Source organism: Leptonotus elevatus, chromosome 4 (assembly GCF_054856555.1).
Source record: "Leptonotus elevatus isolate MCC_2025b chromosome 4, RoL_Lele_1.0, whole genome shotgun sequence".
Lineage (NCBI taxonomy): Eukaryota > Metazoa > Chordata > Actinopteri > Syngnathiformes > Syngnathidae > Leptonotus > Leptonotus elevatus.
This window is the reverse complement of record NC_141242.1, coordinates 19742784-19768976: the sequence shown is the minus strand read 5'-3', so window position 1 is coordinate 19768976 and position 26193 is coordinate 19742784. Positions and strand designations below refer to the sequence as shown.

The 26193-nt window shown below is 38.8% G+C and overlaps 1 protein-coding gene and 1 long non-coding RNA gene across 3 annotated transcripts in view; one reads left to right on the top strand and one right to left on the bottom strand.

Annotated features, from left to right (window-relative positions):
• Nucleotides 1-26193, top strand: part of tspan9a (tetraspanin 9a) — a 220756-nt gene that overhangs the window by 184103 nt on the left and 10460 nt on the right. For both annotated transcript variants that reach the window (XM_086073868.1, XM_086073866.1), the window contains 5 exons: nucleotides 841-1032; nucleotides 7121-7195; nucleotides 21108-21209; nucleotides 21456-21587; nucleotides 25466-25549. In XM_086073868.1, the coding sequence (XP_085929994.1) occupies nucleotides 841-1032; nucleotides 7121-7195; nucleotides 21108-21209; nucleotides 21456-21587; nucleotides 25466-25549 (585 nt within the window). The remainder of the gene's footprint in view (nucleotides 1-840; nucleotides 1033-7120; nucleotides 7196-21107; nucleotides 21210-21455; nucleotides 21588-25465; nucleotides 25550-26193) is intronic.
• On the bottom strand, nucleotides 3537-4396 carry LOC147175949 (uncharacterized). Its single transcript, XR_015094519.1, has 3 exons — nucleotides 4003-4396; nucleotides 3760-3820; nucleotides 3537-3681 (listed from the first exon to the last, which is right to left on the bottom strand). It is a non-coding gene; the product is annotated as an uncharacterized LOC147175949 (long non-coding RNA).

The window sequence follows — 26193 nt, the reverse complement described above, 5'->3', positions numbered from 1 at the left end:
TGCACAGCAGGTTCCCTTTATATTGCTGACAGGCATTAAAGCGTGCTCGAACTGTGTTGCAAAGATGAAAATGGAAGGGGGGCGTGAAACGAGATCACGGAAAGGTAGTGGCGTGATGATTTACCGTGGCACCTTCCCATATTTCACCTCATTTGAGATTTTTGTTTTATTCATTTCAAGATGGCCCTAGGTATTTCATTCTATTTGGTGCAGACAAAAATATGCCACCACTTTACTCCCGCGCTATATTTCACAGTGCGGTGGGTACGTTTGTGCCTACTTTTCTGTGATAGATGGGCCAACTACATCAGTGGGCGGTGGGTGGGACGCTGCACTCCGTCAATCAAAAGCTCGCTCTTAAATCTTTTGGACAGCAGATTTGACAAGCACTGCTGTGCAAGCCCTGGCATATTAACACAGTGGGATTAGGGAAGCGCTCCCTCTAGGTAGATTTCAAATCAACTACATGTATTTTGCACAGGGTGGTGGTACTGTAATTAAATGTCTGTTTGCTCTTGGTTTTAGTGCGATCAGAGTTCAAACGTGCAAAATTGGCACAGCTTATGTCCAATGTTTAGCTCTAATCTCTTGCCGTCTTTTATTGGTTTAGCATGCTTGTAATTATGGTAAGCTCCTCTGAATTTTAAATAGTGTTCAATGATGGATGACTGAAGGTGTCAGACAATTAGAGTTGTTTGCGCTAGGATTTGTCCTCACAGCTGACCATTCTCTGCAGATAAATGCAGTCAGTGTTCGTGAAGAACAAGTCATGGAAGAGCTGGAAGAGAACTTTGAAATGATGTTTGTTTTTTTCTCACCTTGACTTCTTTTGTCTTGCAGTTGTGTGGCTGTGGGCTGCTCGGCGTGGGCATCTGGCTCTCCGTGTCTCAGGGCAGCTTCGCCACCTTCTCGCCCTCGTTCCCCTCACTGTCAGCTGCCAACATGGTCATCGCCATAGGCGCCATTGTCATGGTAACGGGCTTTCTTGGTTGCCTGGGCGCCATCAAAGAGAACAAGTGCCTGCTTCTGAGTGTGAGTTGTTTTTAATTGGCACATTTACACTATCTTTGCAGTTGTTCTTCATTTACACGTGTAAGACTAGACCAGTGTTTCTTAACCTTAATTGAGCCAAGGAGCACATGTTTCACATGCAAGAAATTCCCACAGAATACCACCAAACAAAAATGTCACAAAGTACTGTTGAGTGCTGAAATAATGATGATATTGTCTTAATTTATTCACAAAATTACTCTGTCTGTAGAGATGGGAGATACTTTTTGGACCAGATACAATACAGATATTTGTTCTTGCAATTTCATCGATGGTGATACTTACTAGGGCTAAGTATTGATCCTAATTCTTCAATCGATTCGGTTTAGATTCACAAGAGTTTAGTTCGATTCGATTTTGTCCCCCGATTCGATTCAACTCACTTCAGTTTAATCCGATATTGATTAATAATGGATCATCAATTCTTGTTAAATATCAAGGACATGATAAAAACTCAACAGACATTAAGTTCCAAATCCTATTTTGCGGAGGCAGTAAATGTTTAAAATATTTAGTTATAATGAAAGTAACACGTGTTATGATCACTTACTGTAAGGTTTCAAACATTGACATCAGCAAGAATCAGATGAAAATATTTTCATTATCCTAATTCAATAATTGTGGATATAAGTTAAACAGATTCTGAATTGTCCTAGCAACAAGTCAGGTCTTTCATAAATGTAAGAAAATACTTAATACTTAAATTAATGTGAAGAGTAAATTTAAAGAAAACAGTTAAGATCCAAGAAAAACTTAGGCATTTAAAATTCTATTTTCTTCTGAATTTATGGGAAAAAAGAGATGTTAAAATAATTGATTTATGCTTTTATGGACCGATATCAGGCACGAAAAGGAAAATCTATTCGATATTGATTATTCAATTTTCTAAACCCAGCCCTAATACTTTACTGATCATATCTTGTTGACATTTTTTTCCGTCAAATAATTGCTATGCTTACAGACAGTTCACATGACAATTACTGGACATTTTGTGGATACCAAATGTATTATATATAGGCGGGCATCTGACAAAATTTTGCTGGTCCTAGGCACCCTTCCGTCATCGTTGGTCTGTCATTTTTTGAGCAAGCCTAAATGTGACCGTCGTCAAAGACCCCGTATGATGAATACCAACATTGGACCTTAATTTCCCTTGCCCGGACGCGGGTCACCAGGGCCCCTCACTAGAGCCAGGCCTCCAGGTGGGACTTGTTGGCAAGCACCTGGTGGCCTAGCCTACAATCATGAGGCCTGGCTGAGGTGACGTGGGTCCCCCTTCCCATGAGCTCATCACCTGTGGCAGGGGTGAGCTGACTTCAGGGACGTGGATCGTCACCTCTCTGGCAGACAAAGAGCCTGAGTTGGTGTGTGAGATTGAGAAGTTCTGATGAGATATAGTCCGGCTTGGCTCTACACAGATGTTGGGCTCTGGTACCGATCCTCCCTAGAGACTTTGGACTCGCTTCTACTCTGGACTTGCCCATGGTGCGTGGTGCCAAGCAGGTGTGAGCATACTTATTGCGCACTGTACGTTACAAAAAGGTAGCTTCCTCCTGCACCAAACAGCAGTTCATAATAACAGCTGGAAAGGTTTGATTGGGAGGAACGCCCCCCGTTCAGAACCTGAGCAGTGTTCTGTTATTGGACTTCTGTGCTCGTCACGAACTGAAAACTTACGGTCATCCGGAAGAGGCTCACAGTAGAGCCGCTGCTCCTCCGCATCGAGAGGATCCACCTGAGGGGGTTTGGGCATCTGATTAGATTGCATCCTGGACGCCTACCTGGTGCGGTGGTCCAGGCATGTCCTAGATGTCCAGAGACGACCGAGGACATGCTGAAGAGAATATGTCTACCAGCTGGCCTTGGAACTAGGGATGGGTACTTTTCACATTTGAACCAATACTCAGGGATGGGAATTGATAAGATGTTTCCGATTCCGATTCCTTTATGAATTCTGTTTAACGATTCGATTCTATATCGATTCTCTTATCGATTCTTTTTTGTTGTTGTTTTTCTAAAAAGCAGAACAAACAGGTAGATTAGTATCCACTTTGTTTTATGTCTATTTGTAAACAAGATACTACATATTTAAAATGAAAATAAATTAAATGAAAGAGAGGCCTTAATAGGTCAACATCCTAGTACATCTTGATGGGGTGCCATGGGGTCCCCAGAAAAACAAAATATTGTTTTAAAAACAAATGTAAATACAAAAATATTATTCTCTTGAAATTTAAAAAACACAGCTTAGAATATTCTGTGGCAATACAATCAACTGAAGTCCAATGGCGAACTGTGCATTATGCAATTTTGCTAACATAAACATGAAAACACCAACATCTTGAGAAGAAAGCAAAAATAAAACAAGTTAGGTTCCATCTCTCACGATGGAAATGTGCCATGCTAACAATTATTTTGCAGAAAAATAAACATATCTGCTTTTTCAGGAAGGAAATTAGATCTTTCTGGACTTATGTTGTCTCCTGCTAAGGAGATGCCTGCACACACAGAAAACTTTGAGCCAGTCCTGATAGCAGGGGTAGTCTGTTTCTTTTGCTCCACCACCATGGAGTGGCGTTATCCTCTTCAAAGAGTTCCTCCAAGGCAGTCTTTTTTCTTTACTGGTGGAGCCTAAAATTAAATGGACAGAATAGAAAAATAAGCCGAAAATTAAAAAGCTATCCACTTATCACACTGAGTTAAACTTACATAGTTTTCTTCATCTTCATCCTTAAATCCCTCCCCTTTGTGTCTCTCCTTGCTCAAGGAACTTGAGAAGAAAGCAAAAATAAAACAAATAAGGTCCCATCTCTCACGATGAAAATGTGCCATAATCAAATACCTCATGTGCAGCCTTTGTGTTTAAGGCAATTCATGATTTTTTGATCTAACTCAGTGTTATAATTGTCATGTTGTCAGTTTATTTTTTACTAAATAAATCATCAACTGCACCTGGTATCGTTTGGAAAGATATTTTCCAAATGTTCTCTTTGATGCTGAGTCATCTTCTTGTACGGTGTAGTGTTGCTGTAGCTTTTGCAGGATGAGCACAATTTCACCGCAGGTCGGACTTCTGTCACTGGAGACTGTCGAGGTGTAGTGCCTCCACATAAGCAGCACAAACTCTTCAGCTTTTCTTAAGTCCTCATTGCCCATTTTTGCCAGTCTGCAATGTAAACAAAACAAAAACACCAAAGATATGTTCCATAAACAATTGTTCAATATTACTCACCTTTCTTTTTCCATGGACTTTCTTATCCATGTGTCGATGGCTGCAGCCTGGATGGCAGGAAACTGCTGGCAGAATCTCTCCATCATCAAATATAGAGAGTTCCATCTGGTCTGCTCAGAGGGTACATGCAAGGTTAGACCTTGCTGTGGAGCGCCTTGGGGCGACTTGTTTTGATTTGGTGCTATATAAAATGTACAATTATTGATTATTTCTTATTTTCTTTTTTAGTGCTAAAGGGGTAGGAACAGAAATGAAAAGCTTTTGCTTCTGCCTACACCCTTTCGGTTGTATATTTATGTATGGATTTTTTTAATTGATTTATTTATTTATTTGTTTTTTGACCATGTTGAATTTTTTATTTGCCAATTAACTGAATGTATTTAATGGAAGAAAGCAACATGGTATCTACTGTATGCAACTGCAGAAGCGAAAACACGCTGAAACAGTCTTCTAGCACATCGTGTACATAAATAAATAATTGCCTTGCACCTTCAAAACACATACTTATAGTAGTACACAACATTAAAGTGCTTGACGTTATCATAGGCTTAATTATTTACATAAACTGTACTTTAAATCAGCATAATGCACAGTTTAATGTCAAATGTACTCCTCTGTATACATCAGTCAGAATCAGTCTATTAAACGTATATTAACCTTATTCAAACATCATCATTCACATTATGATCATGTTCGTTATCCAAGGTTGTCAGCACTTGGTTCATTACAACAGTGTGTCAATCAGCTCCATTATTGATGGTATTTTGGACTCTTAAATCCACAAAATTGAAGAAGCAGCCAGTCAGTACAAAGACAGCGCCACAGATGTGCAGTGTTGACAGTTCTTGGAAGAGAATTCTAAAATCCACATAATCTATCAAAACCCACTTGCCATGAAGGCACATCTGCACAGGATGTACCAAGAGATGTGCTTGTTTTCATTCACAAAAAAACTGAGTGGTGATGCAAACCTTCTGGAGACTTTTTCACAAGTCACGGCAAATTATTAAGACACATTTGAGCAGCAAGAATTCAGATCATTGCTTTATTTCCTTCAGCAGCAGAAAGACAACTGAAAAGACTTGACTTCCATTGTAGCACACATCAGGGGCTTGACAAAGAAATCTTAAGTGAGGGATTTGTGCTTCTTGCGAATAAGTACCAGTGTCAGTCATTTCTATGTGCTAGTCACAACCCACTCAATTAAACATCCCCTGGTGTCACCACGGTGCATGATTTCCTGTACATGCAGCACACTAGAAACATGTTGCATTGTATTGGACAATAATGTACTATTCATGACATCACCCATGGTGTTATTCTCTCTGCACAAAGTTCTACAAGCATGTTATCTTTTGCACAAGTTTTCAGTACACAGGTTCACAGTTGATGCTGGAAAAACAATGAGTTTGTGTTCCCTGCGCTTCAGATCAATCCCTTCAAGTCCTTGCATCAGTTAAAAACCTCCGCCAAATCCTCCTCTTTGACATGGCTTCCCTTACCTGCCGAGCAATAGCTAGCATGTGTGTATGTGTGTGTGTGTGTGTGTAGCGTGGGTGAGGAGAATGGATTTGGTCTGGGTGGAGTGGCGATTGAATATTGTGTTCTATTGCTATAAAAACATGGAACCTACCAAAATAAATATTAGAGTCTCTTCTTTCATCAGGAAAAAGTATATTTCGATCTGTTTCAGTTTTGCAGCAATTACCATTAGAATTATAGCTAAGTTTCATCATTATTCACAAATCTGTTTAGAACTGTGGGTAAATGAGCTTTTTTCAACATGGCCCTGGTTAGTCTCTTATACTCTGCTGCCATCTGCTGGCCGTTTTTGTAATTACTACCATTGCTTCACCCGTCCTCTGTGGTTCAGGGGCTGCATCAAGGCCTTCTGTATACGCTAGCATTAAAAAACAACAACGTAGAAATACCCTTAAAACACTTGAAACATTTAAAAATAGAACGTATTTATACATTTTTGGGCGCAAATGAGTTAATTGACTACATCATTTATATTATTTCAGCACATTACAATGCTACTACGCTTTTGTGCCACTCCCGTTTTCACATAAAGACATTTTGGTGGACTGCAATTAAACACAAATACAAACAAATTATTATATATATCTTGAAAATGATCATTTTGAAGGGGATATGAAATTGTATGTTTTAAAAGTACTAGTGGTATTGGTGCTAGGTATTGGTATTGGTGACTAGTCAAGAGTTGAGTACTCATACTGATATCAAATGTAATTTGAAATGATAGTCCCAACAAGAAGTAGTTGTACAATATTGCATTTGTCTGTATTTGTGTTTTGCATTTCTTCTTCTATGCCATCTGCTTGGTAAATATTTAGCTCAGAGGAAGACAAGTAAGGAGAGAAAAATAATAGATGAGCTGCTAGGTTGTGTTGGAAATTAATCTTAGGAGGTATTAAAATCATTCTCACTTCGCTCTCATCTTCATGAGCCCTCCGGCACTTTGATTCCTCTTTTTTTTCCCAATTCCTGCTTTCTTCCCACCTACTCTTCCATCCCTCGTTTTAAGTATTTTCTGCTTAAAGGTTTTTGAAAGTGTGCTACTGTATTTTATAATCTGGTTGCGGAGACAACATGAAATCACAAAATGTGTTGCGATACCATGTTGTAAGTATTACAACATGTAATCTCCATGTGGTGTTTTGTACGAGTGAAGTCAAATAGTTGCTGTTTTTCCACACTTTGCACAAACTTGCAACAGGCCTTTTGTATCATGTGTCAGTCAGCTAAAATGTTTTTGTATTTTCATCTTTTTTTGCTGGCTTCTAAAGAGGTTTTTTTCTCCCTTTTTTCTGACAGTTTTTCATCGTACTGCTGATAATTCTCCTGACAGAGCTGATATTACTCATCCTGTTCTTTGTGTACTCAGATAAGGTAGGTTCAATTTGTTTTTGGAATAAATTGAAGTTTGCCTCGTTTGCCTTCGTTTGGTTCTGTCAGTCAAAACGTGACATCTCTCACACCTGCAGAGGAAAAGCAAAGAACGGCGTGAATATATTCGACATATCTCCATTCTAAATAAAGATAGTCTGCTGTCAAAGGTTAGACCCTAAAATGCAGGCTAATCCCCACCAGTTGGCTTGCTACAAGTGTTTCAGTGCACATTTCCCATGACCCCCGTTAAGTTCAAGTTAAGTGTGCGTGTGTGTATTTAGGGGCAACAGATGATAATATACAATATTTAAAACTGGAGAGATTGCTGACATCCTTGTGCAATCTGGAGTCCATCCTTTATGAAATTGCTCCTCAAATATTCATATTGAGTGTCTTATAAACGCAATGAAAAGCACTACCGAAATCGTATTTTTCAAGGGCAAATTAATAATTTTATTTATGGGCATGTAACTGTGTATGTGTATGTTTTATTTAATATAATATTTGCATTTAACAAATTACAGTGACGGCAGTGATGAGTAATTTCTACAGTGTGTGACTTAAATTTATGCAACATTGTCAGTAAGAGACACAGGTCTGACAGTAAGTTTTATACAGTAAGCATTTTATTTATTTATTAGGGGTGTTAAAAAATCGATTTGGCAATATATCGCGATATTACTGCACACAATTCTCGCATCGATTCAATATGCAGCCGAATCGATTTTTAAAGCTCAATTTTGGATGGAAATATTCAACAAAATGTCACAATTAGAATTAGGGTTCACATTTTAAGCATGGAAGAATGTTATATTAATGGAACATTAAGCCTTAAAATTTGATTTCAATGCTCTTTAAACATGAAACAGATTGCAACCTGTTTGTTAAATACAGTGGACCACATTTATAAGCCTGAAGTAGATTTTCATACAAATCTTACAGTGTATATGTACAAGTTTACTGATTAGTATTTTCTAAATTTGAGTTTAAAAAAAAATAATCGCAATAATTGACAAATCTATAAGTCAATTATTGCGATTTTTTTTTGCGTATCGGGATTAATCGGTATCAAATTGAATCGTGATACAGATCGAATCGCAAGGTACTAGGCAATTCACACCCCTGGTACTTTTCTATATTATCAGCTATTCTCAGTGTACAGATTGTCTCTTTGGTATACACTGCAACTGTTTGGTCTCCTCTCAAATGGCAAACATTTTTTTGTCAAAGTTGCACAAATATTCTAATGGAATCTGTCAAGCATTGTGTATTTTAACCAGGGCAAATTATTGTATATTCAATATTTTAAAGGCAGTACTTGGGGTATATGTAATTATTGTTTGACTATTTATTTTAGGCCCTGCAGGAGTTAGGCCCGTCAGGAACAAATATGTCGGCTGCCTTATCTCACTAATATTATTGGCTGAACTTTCAGGGGATGATTGAGGACAATCCTCACCTTGATCCCTCCTGTAGAACTTATTAGAGTCTCTCAGCTGCCTAGGTCTCCGTTACATGCGATGTCGGGGAGGCGAGCTGAGGTACAGCTCTGAATTTCTTAAATCTGATTTCTTTGAGTGCCGTGTTTTACTCAGGAATACATCACTTCCAGCGAACATTAGCAGTGTTTTATATTTTCCTCGTTAGGCAAAATCCCACAGTGTGGATATACAGTTTTACGCCAAATGATAAGCAAAAACACAATAATGCATTTAATTGATTGCTCTTCAGACATAATTAGAAATGAAGGCTATTACATTTAAGTAAAATGTTTGTTATTAAAAACCTGTCATCCTGCAGCTCTGACAATATGGTATTTTACTCACACTCGACGACATGCATAGTTAGTAACCATTTCAGCTGCCTTCCTCCCTCTAGTGGAATCTGGCATGCCGTATGAGGAACTCCTCATCGTCTGATACAGGCTGTGATCAGAGGAATCATTAATCCTCTTCTGCTACTTGATCTTCTAATCACAAGGCATTTATTAACAAGCCTTGAATACGCACCAAAGCTGGCCGCTTTCAAATTTGGATAGACAGATGACTGTGCATTGTTTGGTCTTTAAAATGCAATTCCCTTCAGAATCTTGCTAAAATTATGTCTTCAAGTGATACAGATCTGTTGCAGAAAGATTGGACGGTAGAATTTAAAATGATAAACTGTTATCTTGTTTGTGTAAGTGAGATATTGCTAGCGGTTTCAGGTGTAAATAGTGTAACATTATAAAACCATAATACCTGCAATGAACTCAACTGAGTAAAAAAAAAAAAAACATAACCCAGTCAACCAAGGTGGACAACAAAGAATGAACATGAAGTATTTTGATTTTGGCACAATTACAGGAAGGTGACACCAAATAGCACCTTGTGTTTTGCCCTTTCTATCCCCATTGCTGAAGGTGCTCTTATCTTTGCTGTTGGTTTCCCAAAACAAGAATCTATGATTCTTGCATGCTTCTTAATGGCAAGAAAAAAATACTCCTACGTCAACTGATTTTTATATTCCAATGTCTCTAATGATGGCAATGCACTAAAACTAAACAACATAAAAATGCAGAATTTATTACCGCTTGACTAAGATAACATTTTAACAAGCAGAAAGAAAAAGTAGCTGATCAACATGATTCTTGGATTTTTCTTTTCCTGGTCATTCTGTAGGCTTGCATCGACACTCGTGAAGCAATGCGAGGGCGAAAGGCAATGTATGTTTAATAAATCAGCTCATCTCTAAACTGTGTGGTGAAGAACCATCACAAAAGCAACAAGGCCATAATCCGATGTGCAAAACAAAGGGGTTAAACGTGCTAAATGTGCTTGAGTCCCGTTATGACACATCACGCACCCACTTCAGTGAGATGATTGTGTCCAAGTCTTTTTCAGCAGAAAAAGACAAACAATGTAGACAAATCATCGTATCCTCACTAACATTGACCAATTCCAGGGCAACAAAAATGACATGACAGCAGCGTGGAAACTGATGAGCCCCATGATGCAGATGCGCCCCCTCTGCAGTATACATTGGCACAAAAAGCCAGAAGCAGTGACTGAGTTGTGAGGATAGAGAAATCCAATACTAATATCCTTGTCATGACAGATAATGCAAAATCATAAGTTTTACTTTCTTTTCTTCCTTTTCAATGATGTGCACATTGGCTAGTTTAAAGGAAGAGGATGTACTTTACATTGCACAGTCCATGTATATGAAGAAGGTATCCTACCATATATTGCAATTCAGTTGATTTATTTTTTACATGGGCAAAAAGTATTATAGAAAATGAAAGACCAGTTAAGTACTATTGGCCTTTTTTTCTTTTCTTTTTTCATCCAAAATCATCCAGTCAGGGATTCAAAGCCCTGATACAATCCAAACCGCAGTTTTTTTGTTTTGTTTTTTATACCTCTACTAGTAATTTACTCTGCTGTGCTGGACAGAGAGTATAAAAAGTACTTCATAGACAGCACCATAATGAATATGTACAAATCTTGTAAAATGTAAAATTCAATTAAGAAAGGGAGAAAAACTGCTTCCGGTCCAATGCAGAAATGCCTCTCATCCTTCTCTGCTTTCAGTTTGATCATGGAAATGCAAAGAAATTGTCCTAACTGTACTGTTTAGTCGAAACACTTTGCTGTATGCCATTTCTCAATGTAGCCCTATGTTCTTCCGTCGGCTGTTCAAATGCCAAACAGAATCTGTACTATAATAAAGTCAGATCCTGCAATTAGCAACCAGCTGACTACAGCAGATGGTCGTGCCACAAACCAGATTATTGCTATTCGTCTTTAGCGCTGTGACCTCGTTGTTTCTCTGTCAACCCAACAGGCCAAGCCAAACAGCGGTAAAGGTTTATTAGCTCACAATGCGGAAGCCCAACCTGGCAAAAACACAAGGGAAGCAGCAGAGCATGTGCAGCAGGATGTAGGGCGAGAAAAAAAAAAGAACAACATTGCAGAAGGGGGGAAGGTAGGAAGAGAAAACAGTTGGACTCAGGAGAGATGGAAGTCAGATAATAAAGGCATGAATAAAAATTGGATTGGTGAAGTAACAGAGGGACAATGTCAACTTTTTACACAGAGAGCCAGAATGTCATTCAGTAGAGCACAGACCTCAGCCATGGTTCACCAAGGATCACATAAGATTGTACCACTTTGGACATGTGGGGGTGGGGAAGATGCTTCCATCATGACTCAAACATTTGTCAACAGTGACAAATATTACAATTCCCCCCCACCATCAATACTTAATTTGTCTGTGTTTGTGAGTTCTCAGGCTACTTTCTGGTTGTTTGAGAATTACCTAAGAGATTTTGTTATGAGTGTGCAGCATTAGGAACCCGATTGCAGGGAAGCAAAGAAGCAATAATATTTAATTTCAGGAATGCTGTAGAAAAGGAAAACAAGGCACTTCGGGATAATCACAAACTAAATTAAAGAAAGTAAAAAAATTAACAAAAATAAAAAGAGGTCAAAACTGACAACTGACAAAAGAAGCAGTGAACTAAATAAAACAAACTGACGACACATCGAGAAACACCTGGGGTCTATTTCACAAAGCAGGTGTAACGAATATTGCCCGTCACCCTCAATTTATTTTTATTTTTTTGCCTTTTTAAACATTTCCCCCTGGGGAATGTGTGTCCTTAACCCTGTGTTTTCTCAAACCAACCAGAGACAGTTCAAAAAGGAAAAACTCTTTGAATTTCCCCCAGCAGGGACCGGATTTCGTTTTTACAACACACAGGAAACACATACCTCAGTGCCTACCAAGACCTAAAAGCCTGTTTAGCAAACAAACTAGTGATAAGACTGCTTATCCGTCCCCAGACCACTTTTATGGTCTGGTCTATCTACAGGAATCAGCCATATGTTTTTGGAACAACGCTCCTTGGAAGTTATACGTTACAACAATGCCCTCCAGCGGCCACTATCCATATTATCCTCAACAATCCTGCCGCTCGTAATTAATCTGAAGTCTACATAATTCGGTACATAAACAGACTCTATGTACTTGACTGACATCAATTGAGTTCTGTTCTTTGTACACAACCTGTATGTCTATCTCAAATGAATGATGTGTGTAACTTCTGCAGCAATCTAAGTTTAGCTAATTAGTAAGCTTAGCGGATTCAATAACTTTAAGATCGCGGTAATGTTTGAAATGTGTTCAGAATGATGAAGCAATGAAGCATTTGGCTTGTCAATTCTGATAAAAAATTATCAAATGCTATCCCAAAAGCTTAGTCTCAGTCGACCAAGTCTGATTCAAGCGCACGGAAGAGGCGGGACTACTACTCCGACCCCCTGGGACCCCAGTTTAAAAGCCAGTGCGCGAAGGAACTTCCCCCTCTTTTTTGCCTCTCTTCTTTGCTCTTCTCCCTCTTCGCTCTTCCTGCCCCATGAACTTCTCCCGACCACCACCACCACGACAGATGTGGCCGCCGAACACGCTGAGAGCGACCACGCGGCTTCCTTCTTTGAGCCCGGAATTGAGACACGCCGTGTTCCCCAAAGCACGCATCACTCAAGGACTCGCAACCACATTGCACCTACCTTCCGCTCTCTGAATCACACAGCGTCCCGCTGACCCGGTTCCACGACGGCTATTAGGCACAGAGCCACTGCGCGCCAGCGACCTATTTCTGCTCCAGCCGTGCGCCCAAGACGCCCCGCAACGCCTAAAAAAACTGACTGCGGCCTCTCAACTGCGTAAGCACATCACCACCAACCGGGACTTGTGCCAGGCAAGGACCTGCCGCGGCCTCTACGACGCGCGCGCACCTCGCCACCAACCGGAGACCTGCAGCGGCCTCTCAGTCATGCGCCCATCACCATCAGCCAGAGACTCCAGTGCAGCATTTCAGCTGCATGTGCGCCGACCGCCCAGATTACCTCCAACGGAGTTTTCTTCAACTGAGGATCGACGCTCTCCGAGTCCATCTCTCTCCCGTGCACCTGAACCAGTCCGTAAGTCTGCCTTCTTTGCAATCTGACCATATACCACTGGCGGAACGCTTTTATTCAAATATAAAAGGATTGACAGGTCAAAACGCTTCCATCTCTATTCCCTATCTACCTTTTTTATTCCCTTTTAATCTTAGTTCATTAGGTTGCATGTTTTCTTTTTATCTTTGATTCACATTTTTTATTCCATGTCATTAATAGGTATTAATGATATATGTGTGTGTAATAAATTTGTTGTCTAGAAATAACATTTCTGCCGAATAATTTGTGTTTACTGAGTGGATTAGTAATCTCTTATTAAAGCAAAGAACTCTATGATTAACTAAAGTAGCAACTTCAGATTATAAATACTTGATAATAGGATTTGTATAGTTTATTTTCCTCCTAAAAACAAGCAAAGTCAATGTGGTGCCCCCACAGGTTGCTAAGGAAATTACAACTCCCCTCAGTACCGTCTAAATTTCTCGTTTGCCATTACGCCAAACCAAATAATCGCTACACAGGTTTAGTGAAACCTGAAATGAAACCCTGCGTCTTCCGTTACAGAAAGGGAGCTAACTGAAACCAGAGGAAAACAGGTAACTCGAGCCTGTTTCATAAAAAGAGGTCATTTAAGCTCTCGGTCAGTTACCGTAGTAACAGTGTCCATGAACCTAACCTGGTCGGTAGCAGGTTTTTCACAATGAACTTCAAGGTTTTCTCTTTCCCCGCCTCCTTTCAACCACACACGACATTTCATTTCCTCATTCATTCAGTCCGCTGTGGCGACTTTTTGCATAAATACGCCCACAGTCTAAAGCGTAAAGTCCACTTTTGTCACGAACATGGCATGTCCTTCTGACAATGACCTTATTGATGAAGGTGCCACATTATTGCGCAGGGAATTAAATATTTGTCGTGAGATTGTTATCAGACCGTGCAACTGTTCTCTTTTTGAGCGGTACCGTTTCACATCACAGTCCATTATCTACAGTACATACACAACTTAATCCGTCCTTACATTTGCAACATTAGCAGCCGTAGCCGTAGCACTCACATCGCAGCATGTATTGTGTGTTGCGCTACGTTTTTTGTTGTTGTTTATATAACCGTTTGAATAATGTTTTTATATTTCATCTTAAGTCAAGTGCGCTTCTCTCCCTCAGCATTGCACCTAAATGAAATTAATTAATATGCTACCATTCAACATGTTTCCCCTGTAATATTATTGTGATTGCAAAGGACTATATATGAATTTACGCATTGACCCAACTCGATCAGCAACGTTCTCCCACGCCGCCTTCTTCTATGGGGAGCCGCTGCGGTGTTGCACTTTTTTTCTTCTAAAGACATGTTCAAATTCGCCATATGATAGCATTAAGATTTTCAGTTGAGATGGGTAAAAAAAACGCAGAGGGCTCCATTGATGTGGTCTTTTTAGTGTAGTGGTAACTCCAGGTGAAACTGCTCCGCGTTGATAAAACAACACGTGCCAGAATGCCACAAAGTTTCATGCAAATCAGCTGTGCAGTTGTTGTTTTTTCCGCCTAATCCTGCTAACTCATTAGCAAATTGGCCAACAACCAGCATTCTAAACATTTTAACATTCAATAAGTGGTCATTAAAATAGGGCATGGAATACATTCTATGCATAATGTCTACGCATTGTTTGGCATTTAAACACTTATTTTCTGGACTTTGAGCATGTTTTTCGGGGGACTAATTAAGAGAGAGGGGAAAAAAAAGAATCCAACCAAGACGGCAATCTAATAAGGTGCCACATTGGTGACTGATTATTTCATCAAACACAACCAAACAGCAGGCTATCAGCATATGTTCAATTCATGGCCGTGATTTATTATTACAGACCTAACAGAGAGCAAGCAGGGGTTTCTCTCATACAAGTGAACATTGTGGCCTTGGGCGATTCAAACAAGGCTTACAAAGCATCCATGGGAATTCAATATCCTCTTTAATGATGTGTTGTTGGGGACCTTTGGCTCTGATGGTCTTTCTCTCCACATCATTTATTAGACTTTTGGAACAGTTATCTCAACTCTTCTAGACAGTACGCAGTGAGTGGAATGAAGTGAGTGGAAACAATTTGACGTGAAATTAGTGCTGTAAGCGCAATCCATGAGGACTGTGCAGTCCATGATGGAAAACGTTCAGTGTGTGGCTGTGTTGAAATACTTTGATTCTTGTCTCAACTGTCATATGTTTACTGAACCACCCACATACTGAGCTGGAGAGATTTGATAATTGAATATTTCAATTGCTCAAAGCAATGGAATCAAAATAGTATTCTCACAAAGCACTAATTGCTCAATACACTCCCTACTGTAAATATGCAATACTGTACTCTGCTTCTACTAGCAGCTGAGGCTTCAGTCATTAGATATTCCTGCTGAGTGCCACAGCAAACGAGAGCGGATAATTACTAGAATAGCACTCACAAGCTCACAGAGCTCCACTAAGGTGCAACACTTGCGTAATTTAGATGAGCACAAAAAAAAGTTTGCTCTAATGGAAGGAAACCCACTTTCTGAGTGTTTTAATCCTAAAATTAGAATTCAAGCATTATCCACAGATAATTGCTAAAACGTAATGTTCTGTTGTTTTGTTTTGTTTTCCTTTCAAATTTCATGGAGTTTTGCATAATCAGTTGCACAACTTCCTTGGCGGGGTGGATGTAAAAGCACATTTTTCTTTTTTGGAGAATGTGTATTAAGTACACAGATTTGGGAGAGCTACTTTATAAATGTATCCCGATACAGTTACTTATACAGTTATACAGTTAAACCACTGTGTTACAGATCGATAGATATAGATAGATGAACTGACAAACAAATAAACACTTTATTCATTCCATGAGGAACTTTAATAATTTGCTTTCTCCATAACATTGCTGTTAAAATCCCATTTTTAATTGTTAACTAATATGATGCAACACTCCGATTACATTAGCGATGCCGCGTGCTACTAGCTAGCTCTGCCGCAGCAGTCTTGATGACAGTTCACACTATTCCTTGTAAATGTTGTTTAATAAGTTAAATCAGTCCTTTAGTGAGTATGTTTCAAACAGTGAATGTCGCTCACCACACTTTTTTCTCCACGTTGCTTTCAAACTGGCCAGATATGGAAGGCACAACACACTACAGCCACTTCCTGACATAACAATGACTGTACACCCATTTGTTCACAACAGCACTCGGGTGGCCTCTCTCTTCCTGCTGGGAAATTGCAATGCGGTGAAATAATCCCAATTTGTATTAAATTTACCTCTAATCTGATATACGTAATGCCGCCATGTACGTAGATCCATATTTATGTTTTCCGTTACTGCCCAAGCCTTGCCATACTTTCCCACCTGAACTGTATGATTATTTTTGTGTTTTTTGACATATTGACATATTCTATAATTAGTCTAAATTAGCCACTCGGCATGCTAATGAGTAAACAGTAAGAATTTGTGTCAACTCACTGATGGTCCCAGTGTAACTGCTCCCGTGGTGAGACCCAAATAGTGACAGTAGGGAGTCTTTACTCATGAATAATTAATGACTTTGAATGGAATTAAAAATAAATATACATGCTGAGACATCCCTTAGATCGTGCACCAAACATTGTCAACTGAAGACACTCAGAATGACCAACTATCTCATCTTTCCTGACAAAAAAAAACAATCCTGTATTATAATACTTTTTTCATTACTGTGTGTGATGAAGAACATAATTTGTGTCAAAATAGTTTTTGTTTTTTTGGTAACTTCTAACAAAATATAAATGTATCATACATACATATATTTATATATATATATATATATATATATATATAGTTTATAGAAGAAAGTGGTTTGGCTCTCTGCTTCTGACCATCTTTTTATCACTTAACAATTTCACAGTTACTGCTTTCAGTATATGTGTATTGCTTTCAGCTTTCGGCTTGGCTCTGTAGCGGTAATAATGCTCTAGTGTAAAAGAGAAAGCCGGCATGTCTGGTCAAGGTCATTATGTTTTACACTTGACACGCACTTCTCCTGAAAGCAACACTGCTCGATGCGTGTACATAAGGCTTTATAATGCTCGTAACGCAACTCAATTGGTCAAAATTAGGTGTTTATTCCAGGACCTTTTGCTATGGTTCAAATGCACATCACTTATATAAAAGTGGCTAAAGTGAGCAGTGTGACAAGTGTAATAAAAAAAAACTACTGGTATGTATGTCAATGACAGTATTGGATGGCTACCTCTTCAGAAATGGGAGCTTGGGTCAAAAATATGTGTTTTTCCGTAAAAAAAATAAAATAATAACTTTATTCTTGAAGGGATAAAAATGGGTCATTGCACAACTAAATTAATATCAGCTCTGCAGTCATTCGTCTGCTCATCATTAGCCTTAAATCTAGATCGTTTCATGTCAAGCTCTAAACAAAGGCTTTCGCACTTAAAATGAAAGATGCACAGTCATTGGAGACCAAGATGATTTTAACATGGTCTGTGTTTGTGCATTTTTCTCTGAGAGGGGTTGGGGGGAATACGAGTCTGCTCTTCACTGACTGCAAGGAGTCACTAATGAGCGAGCAGTATCGCATAAAGCTGAGATTGAAAGCCGAAGACAAAAACAAAGTAAGAGGCAAAGATTGATGATAAAGCTCCTCATCTCATTTTCTCATGCAAGGACAGATGCAGAGGATGTTGGGGCCTGCAGCCCTGAGGAGGCGTTACACAGATACGCTCCTCTGCATCAGCAAAGTTACAGAGTCACACAAAAGAATGTTATTGGAAGTGATCCTAATCTTATTTCCAAGGATTTAGAGGACATAGAAATTGACTTTCGCATGTTTAATAATAGTTACTCAAGCATTCTAACAGAAGAAATTCATTACTCAGACCAAATCATTTAGACTTTTAGCTTTTTACGTCTGTCTCGTTACCATGTCAATCTCAGATTATCCATAGCGATCGTCAGCACCCTCACCATTCCTCGCTACAACAGTGGGTTTTTTCAAGTATTTTTCCAGGCGGCTGTTGTTTATAAACAGCCGCTGGTATGCTAAAGCTAAAAAGAGGTGAGACAGTGTCTGTGTAAAATAGGGATGTAACGATAACAGGAATATTTTTTATATTGTGATATTAAAACTGTAACAATATTGTCGTCGTCATGTCACGATATTAAAAGCAGCACATCTGTTAAAAAGTCAGGTTGATTTCAATGTGTGCCGTTCTAGCACCCTCTGGAGGCTAGTTGTTTAGTGCAGTTTACAGTCATTTTCACAAGGCATGTTTTGGCCCTTAAATCCACGCTAATGGTCAGATGAAGGGGGACATAATATGCTTGTGAACCGAGTCAATATGTGGAGGAACTCAATTTGTGCGTGCATTAGCAAGTAAGTGCCTCAATGTTAAGTGTTATTACAGATTTTAGGTTGTTTATATGTATTTGTGTTATGTACAAAAGCACAATATTGTGTTTTTTAGTATGAGCTCCTTTTTCTTCTTTTTTTACAATATTGTGACCTTTTTTATTATAATCACCAACCTCCCCACCATGTCGTGATAATATGGTATCGTGATGTCTGGATATTGTTACATCCCTAGGCCTAGTGTAAAAGGGAAGAAGTTTCGTATCCATCAGTCACTTCTCCCACCTGTTATGTTGAAAGCAATGTTGCTGTGTGACAAATTACATGTTACACTAGATGCTGACATTAACATCATCTTGCATCTAATAATAGTATTGCACAACATCGGGTTCTGTGTGAAAAGTGAATGCCGTTTATAATATTTCATCCATAATACTTATAGATGTAGTAGGACCAAAATGCAGGGAGGCAGGAGAACCAGGGCAGGAATGCATGTAATACTGAACACAATTTATTGAACAAAAACACTAACAAAACACCAACAAAGTTCTGAAAAGACCAAAAATCAAAGTAACAACAAAACACAAGAGTGGTGACAGCGACAATGATTCAACAAAGACTAAATGAAACCAGGAAACTAAATACAAGCCAACTGACGAGACAACGAGAGACACCTGGACAAGACACAAGTTGCTGGGGGAGATGATTGGATGACACAAGGGAACAGGATGACGAGTACAGGCCTGTCAATTTATATATAGGCCATATATATATATATATATATATATATATATATATATATATATATATATATATATATATATATATATATATATATATATATATATATATATATATATAAATTGACAGGCCGAAGTTAGCCTGATCTGCTTCCTAACTGTGATCGCACTCACCTCTCCTGTTTTGAGCAAAACAGTCACAATTGTCACATTCTGTCGATTGAATCCAACTATTTAATGGAAATGATTTGTCCCATGAATAAAATTAATCTTTTTATGTTTTTTAACAAAGACAATTTTGTGTGGCTTTATTAATGGTGTGATTGATGGTGGAGCGCTGAGGCATTACACCTTAACTTGTAAATACATTTTTATTGCGGTGTGACTATTAATGCCTGTGAAGCTGTGCTGTGTGGTTCGGGGACTATGTGCCTATTTTGTCTGTAATAATTACTACATATCTGAAGTGCCCCTCAATCTGTTGCGGCTGTTAGTGAAATCCCCCATGGGCAAACCAAACTGCAGGAGAGCTAAGCCACTGACTTTTGTTTCTCATTAACACATCCAATAAGATATTAATCTCCCACAGACATGGCACAACCCTGAGCACACTGTTGGAGTTCAGTCACAAGAAAAAAAAGATTAACACACTTTACTTAAGGGCATGTTGAAGCTGAACATAAGATCTTCCTCTTCTCAAGTCATAGCACAAAGTTGATCCTGATTTTGACAACTTGAAAGCTATAAAGATGAATGTATTATTTAAACAATTGCAGATGTTTTACAATAATATAGATTGTGCCTGAGCAAGCAAATGATATGTTAGAGAGAGAAAGAGGTGTATGACAGATATCTGTACACCAAATGTAATTTGATGTACTGTCATTTTGGAGCAATGATTCATACCCAAGCACATGAGAAATCATCAGGAATGTCATGGGAAATTATCCAATTTCACTTAATTGGTGGGGAAAAAAATCTTAAGTATTAATTAGATGAACATAAATATATTTCTATTTGCCAATGACATAAAGACCACCGCCAGCAGGTATAATAATTCAGTTCCCGTGAAAACCTGCACAGCCACCTGCTGCCAATCATACGATGGCTTCTTGCAAGTATAGCAGCTTTGTGTACTATTAAAGAGGGATAAACTTCACTCTGAGAATACACATTTGTGAGTAAATTCGGATTTTATTTCAGTATTCATATTTTTGTGATATTTTTATTGGTGGTGTTTTGTGAAAAATTTTTAAATGTAAAATGGGTGCCTTGGATCAATAAAGGCTGGGAAACACACATAGCTTACTGTTGTCACTACTCCTGCATCAGCAAAGTATTCTATGCTAACCTAAGAAAAGAAGTACTCCTATCCACTCGTCAGTCATAAATCTACCTATCAATCAAGGTGATGTCCAGTCCTGCGTTAATTCCCCGGCAGCTTTTTGCACATTTGATGTCAAAATCGATCTTTGTATATTAATGTATTAAAATATTTCCAAAGCAGTCCCTGGGGACTGTAACAACTCAGGCCAACCTCCACAAATTGTATTCTCTTTATTTGTCAAAAGGGTATTTTGAACCATTACTAATTCAGACAGAGGCACCATGATTCATAGGTCATATTTGTGCATGTTTCCGACCAATAACAATTTCTGCTTTATAACACAGCAAGAGCAGTTCTGATTTTGGGTGATTAAAGATGCTTGAAGTAGCTAAGATGAAATTCACACAATGGTTCATGTTTTTTGACAGCCCTCTCGAGGTTTCAATTTCTTTCTTTACTGCTGTTCAGTGATCACTCCACAGGGAAGGTTCTATTCTAAGGTATTGTAACCATGGCTGATATCTCTTCCATCTGCAGGTGAGTGAGAATGCTAAACAAGATCTGAAGGATGGGCTGGCTCTGTACAATTCTGAAAACAACATTGGCCTGAGAAATGCCTGGAACATCATCCAGGCAGAGGTAGGCAGCCCTCACAAATACATCAAATATGATATACATTAGCATAACAACTACTGGGATATTTCAGATAATGTCTTGCCTGGCTTCTAGTCTTGGTATTAACACAACATTGAATTTCACGGCTGTCTGTCTGAGCACATTCCATGACTGTTTAATACAATGCAAAGTCACTTCAAAGTTTAGTTTCAGAGATCTGATGGACTGTCTGGCTCACTGACTGCATTATGTTTTGTGTTGGATATACAGTGGAAGTGCTGCGGCGTTATAGCTTACACCGACTGGCATGAAGCCCTGAAAGAGAAAGTCGTTCCTGACCGCTGCTGCCAGGAGCATTACCAGAACTGTGGGCGGAACTCAACCAACATGTTCTGGAACCGGGTAAGCCTTTGTAATGTTGTGCAATCATAATTTGATACATCGTTTGGAGAAAAATGTCAATTTGGGGATTTCTCCAATTACAAAACTCTATTTTCCTTTCCCAGCAGCAGAAAACTTTAAATTATAGTAGAAGTTTATAAAAATAAGCAATTACCGGTAGTAAGTAATGTGCATCTTAACTAGGGTATGTTTTCAGACAAGCTGCTAGCTAGTGCGTCTCTGTAGCCTGCTCCCAAAACACCCGTGGTTCTTCACCTCTAACATTTCATCACAAATGATTTATATAAATGGACATAGCACCCAATAAAAGTCTAAATACACCATAATGTGACCCTCCCACACAACATCGAACAGAAGACGCACACCATTGTCGACAGGCTTACCTTATGCCAGAAGTGAATGTCGTCATACTGACGAATTTTTGTAGTCCAAAAATAGAGATCATCATCAGTTGCAGGATATTTCTTTAACGAGTCTATTTCTCCTTTTAATTTAATGTATTCATTCACCATAGCATAGTATGTTTCAATACAATCACGGAATTAAACGCTCCTACTACATGCGAGGTCCTCTCTGCACACACGCATAGTGCAGCAGTTGGGTTGAATTTGAATGAAATAATTAATTAAGTGGTATGAAATGATGTAATAATCTAATGTAATGTAATGTTTTGATCACTCCTCGATTTTGTGAATTTCCTGCGGCAATGAAAAATGACACATCTTGTCATCGACGTGTCTCAAACGAACCAGTGTTGTCGCAGCTTCTTTTTTTTTAAGTAATTTAATTACTGATTACTGATTACTCGTCAAAAAGTACTCAAGTTACTTTACTGATTACTTTATTGTCAAAGTTACTTAAAAAGTAACTAATCAGATACTTTTTACCAATTTCCACCCACACGTTACACCTGCAGGCTGGTTACAAACTGTAACTATAACATTTACATGTAGGCTGGATGCAACTGTAACTATAACAGTACCAGAGCCGAACTCCAGCCATGCAGAAAGCCTTTTTTTTTTTTTTTTTTTGCTCTGGCATACTTTCTCGAGGTATGACGAGAAAGACACTCTGCGGGGGCATCTTTTCTAGTATAACGAACTAAGTGTGTTGTGTGTTCCAGTGTTGCCATTTCTGTTTAGCAATCTTATGTCCGACTTTTAGTAAACGCAACACAGGTCTCGCGGGAGAAGAAGGACGTTACATGCGGGTTGGTTACGTGTGTTTGTTTTTGGCTTTTCTGCTAGTCCTCGTGAGTTATATTTCTATTTTCTGGCGTTGGCTACGGCCAACAGTAGCTTTTGTTAATTTAAATAAAAGGGATCCCAACCAACGTTTGCTGGTGGCGTTCTTGCAAAACGTAACACTATTATTCAGTCAACACTACTCAATGGACACATTTCCTCTGTAACGTATCGCCCGACCGACTTTTTTCAGCTCACTCCCACTTACTGGTGCTCTTTTACTAAAATCCAGCTTCATCTTTTGTGTGCCGGAAGGCTGAAGTAACTGTAGAACTGCTGGCTATCTCCTTACCTTTGTCCGGCTTTGATTGGAGTTGTATCGTGCTGTGCTGTATAACAAGTGTTTCCTCAAATTGGATGTGGAGTTTTTAGCGGTCAACAGTGTTTTTGTGCCAGCGCAAAGTTTGCAACGCACTGAGGTTTTTGTCATCTTTACTGGAAAAAAATGCGAAGTAATGGCAAGTGCACCCATTTGTGGAGCTCCTCCTGCTTCTTCCATTGTTCCAGTGTCTATTGTTTTGGCACCGAGCGCTCACACGTGTTGGCACACGTGACCCAGCGTTGCTTCTCCCGCTAAGAAAACGTGACATGCGATGTAACGTCACTCCCAAGTGCAACATTTTCTCCTCGAAATTCCCTTCAAAATGGACAACAAAATTCTGCATTCTACATACACTAAGAGGTAAAAAAAATATCTAGTAACGTACATCCACTTAGGATAGTAGCTTTAATTAGATTACTGGTTTGGAAAAATGTACGCGTTAGATTGCTTGTTATTGAAAGAAAGTAATCAGATTACAATAACATGTTACAACACTGATCACCACACCTTTCCACTCCATGCTCTTTTAAGTGGGATGAAAGTCAAATCAAATATGGACTGTGAAATTTACTTGAAGATGAAAAGATGATTGTCCTGCCAAAGCCCCCCTATGCACAGCGCGCATATTGACGTGTAATACTGGACAGTAGTATAAAGGGCTAAGTGTTACTTACGTTGAATGCAAAAAACACATACCTAATCATTCTTATTTTCTTTATGTGGCCAAATACATTTGGGAAGAATATCAATGATATCTATGACAATAAACTTTATTGTCACAGGCCACACCAAATTTTCCATTGCGTTTTCAAAGTTGTCCGTTGCGGTAATTTAACCTCATTTAAGAAACACACACACACAAGTTTCAACAATACAACCAGCAAACTTTGGAAGATGAAGCCTCAGGCCATACATTTATAAGCTTGATGGGATCTTCAAAGTATTTTCGGGATTGAGGCAAAAATCACAGTTTTTGCCCTATTTCATCAGTTGAGGTGTCAAAATTCCTCATATTTTAAAGGGTTGGAATCTTGGATGATATCCTTATCTGCTATTAGAATTGGCTTTCCAGTGGCCTTTAAAAACTCCCTGAAAGTTCTGGGTCAATATCTTTTTCCTAAGGTACTGGTGGCTATAGACCTTTGAAAGATGTATGTGCCCAAAACTTTAAACGTGCCTTTCTCAAAACGAGGGACTTAAACCTGCCAACATTGAAAAATTATGTAACTTTGCAAATTTTTGAGGTATTTGCATGTATTGTATATAATTTTGAGACTCTCATCCAATGCTCTAAATAATGTACTATTTTATAATAATTTCCAAAGTGTTTGAAGAAGAAATTCTAAAATTCAACTTTGCAAGACCCAGAATGTGCTACTTCTGATGCATTTTCACATGCGCATGAAGAAAGTGTAATGCATAATTTGACCTTATATATGGTGTAATATGTAAGTAAGGTCCTTTAGCAAGCAGTAGATTTCACTATTCCGTTTCCAAAATAAAACAATAATGAATAAAAAACATTGAAAAATATAATGTTCCATTTGTGAATGTGATTGTTCTTATTACATAGCTCATACATATGCTCGATATTCTGATTTAGGGCTGTACTCTCCTATGGTTAGATTCTAGACATGCCCGATTTGGACATCTAAGATACACATGCAACCATAAGTCCATCTAGTCCTGAGTTTCTTTAAAAAGCTACTGTGTTTAATCAGGGGAAATAGAACTGCGAGTAACTGTTACTTTTATTGCTTTACAGATTTTTCCATTATGTAGCAACAGCCCTTTTGTTTAAAGTCGTGCAACACTCTGTTTTCCAATTTCCTCCTATTACAAGACTAATCTGCCGTACTGCTCTGTTGTGTGGTTAGTCCAATACAAAGAAAGGAATTGCCTAATTGCCAACTGAGATTAAGTAGACATTGAGCTTGCCCACTGGAATGGCAAAGCAATAAAATCCAGAAATCCTGCCCCAAGAAAATGACCCCACAGCACAGTGATGTCCTATCGCTGCCAGAGGAAAAGATAAACGCTTTGCAGCTGAACGCAACATAAACCCATCTCAATATTGGTATGATGACCTCCGAATGAACCGGGGCACACATTTTACATCTCAGGAACGTTGCAAGTTTAATACACACGTCTGTCTATGACCTATAAATCTGGATGTAAAATTCACAATTCATTATTCACTCACGTTACACCTCACATACTAGGTCAATGCTCTTTTGACCATTGTATAATTCACGGAGCTTTCTGGAAAATAGGTGCCTGCTTGAGTTTTTCTCATATTCTCTTCCATTTAGGGCTGCTTTGAGAAGGTAGAGGAATGGCTTGATGACAACAAGCACCTGCTGGGAACCATAGGCATGGTCATCTTGGTTGTGCAGGTAGGAGGTGTATTGATATTTTGGTGATGTCTTCTGTGCTGCTGCATTTGTCCTCGTCTGCCTACGTTGCAACATGTCTGCATCAGATCAGTGGACGTTCTAGGAACTAACATTATGAAAAATATTGAGGCCATTATTTTTATTTTTATTTTCACACTGGTCCTGTCTGAGAGACTCAAAGCACAATGAGTTTGCTCCTAGCAGGCATTGAGGATCTATCAGCATACAAAGAAAGATAAAATAAATAAAATAAATACAACTCAGGTGTATGTGTTAAAGGCGTTATATACAAATAGATATGATAAAATACATACATGAGACTGTGTCTCTCATTAAAGTTGGTTGAACAAATACTTTGTAGAAATGAACTACAGTAATTTCTGGACTATAAGGCGCTACTTTTTTCACTTGCATTCGACCCTGCGGCTAATACAAAGGTGCGACTTATCCATCAAATCACAAGGTCAGAGCAAAACAAACCAAGTATTCCCCAAATTTAGCTAGCGCAGTTTATATTCAGGTGCGGCTTATATGTGTAACACACTCGAGTATTCCCCAAATTTAGCTAGCGCAGCTTATATTCAGGTGTGGCTTATATGTGTAACAAACTCGAGCCTACCGCAAATTTAGCTAGCACAGCTTAT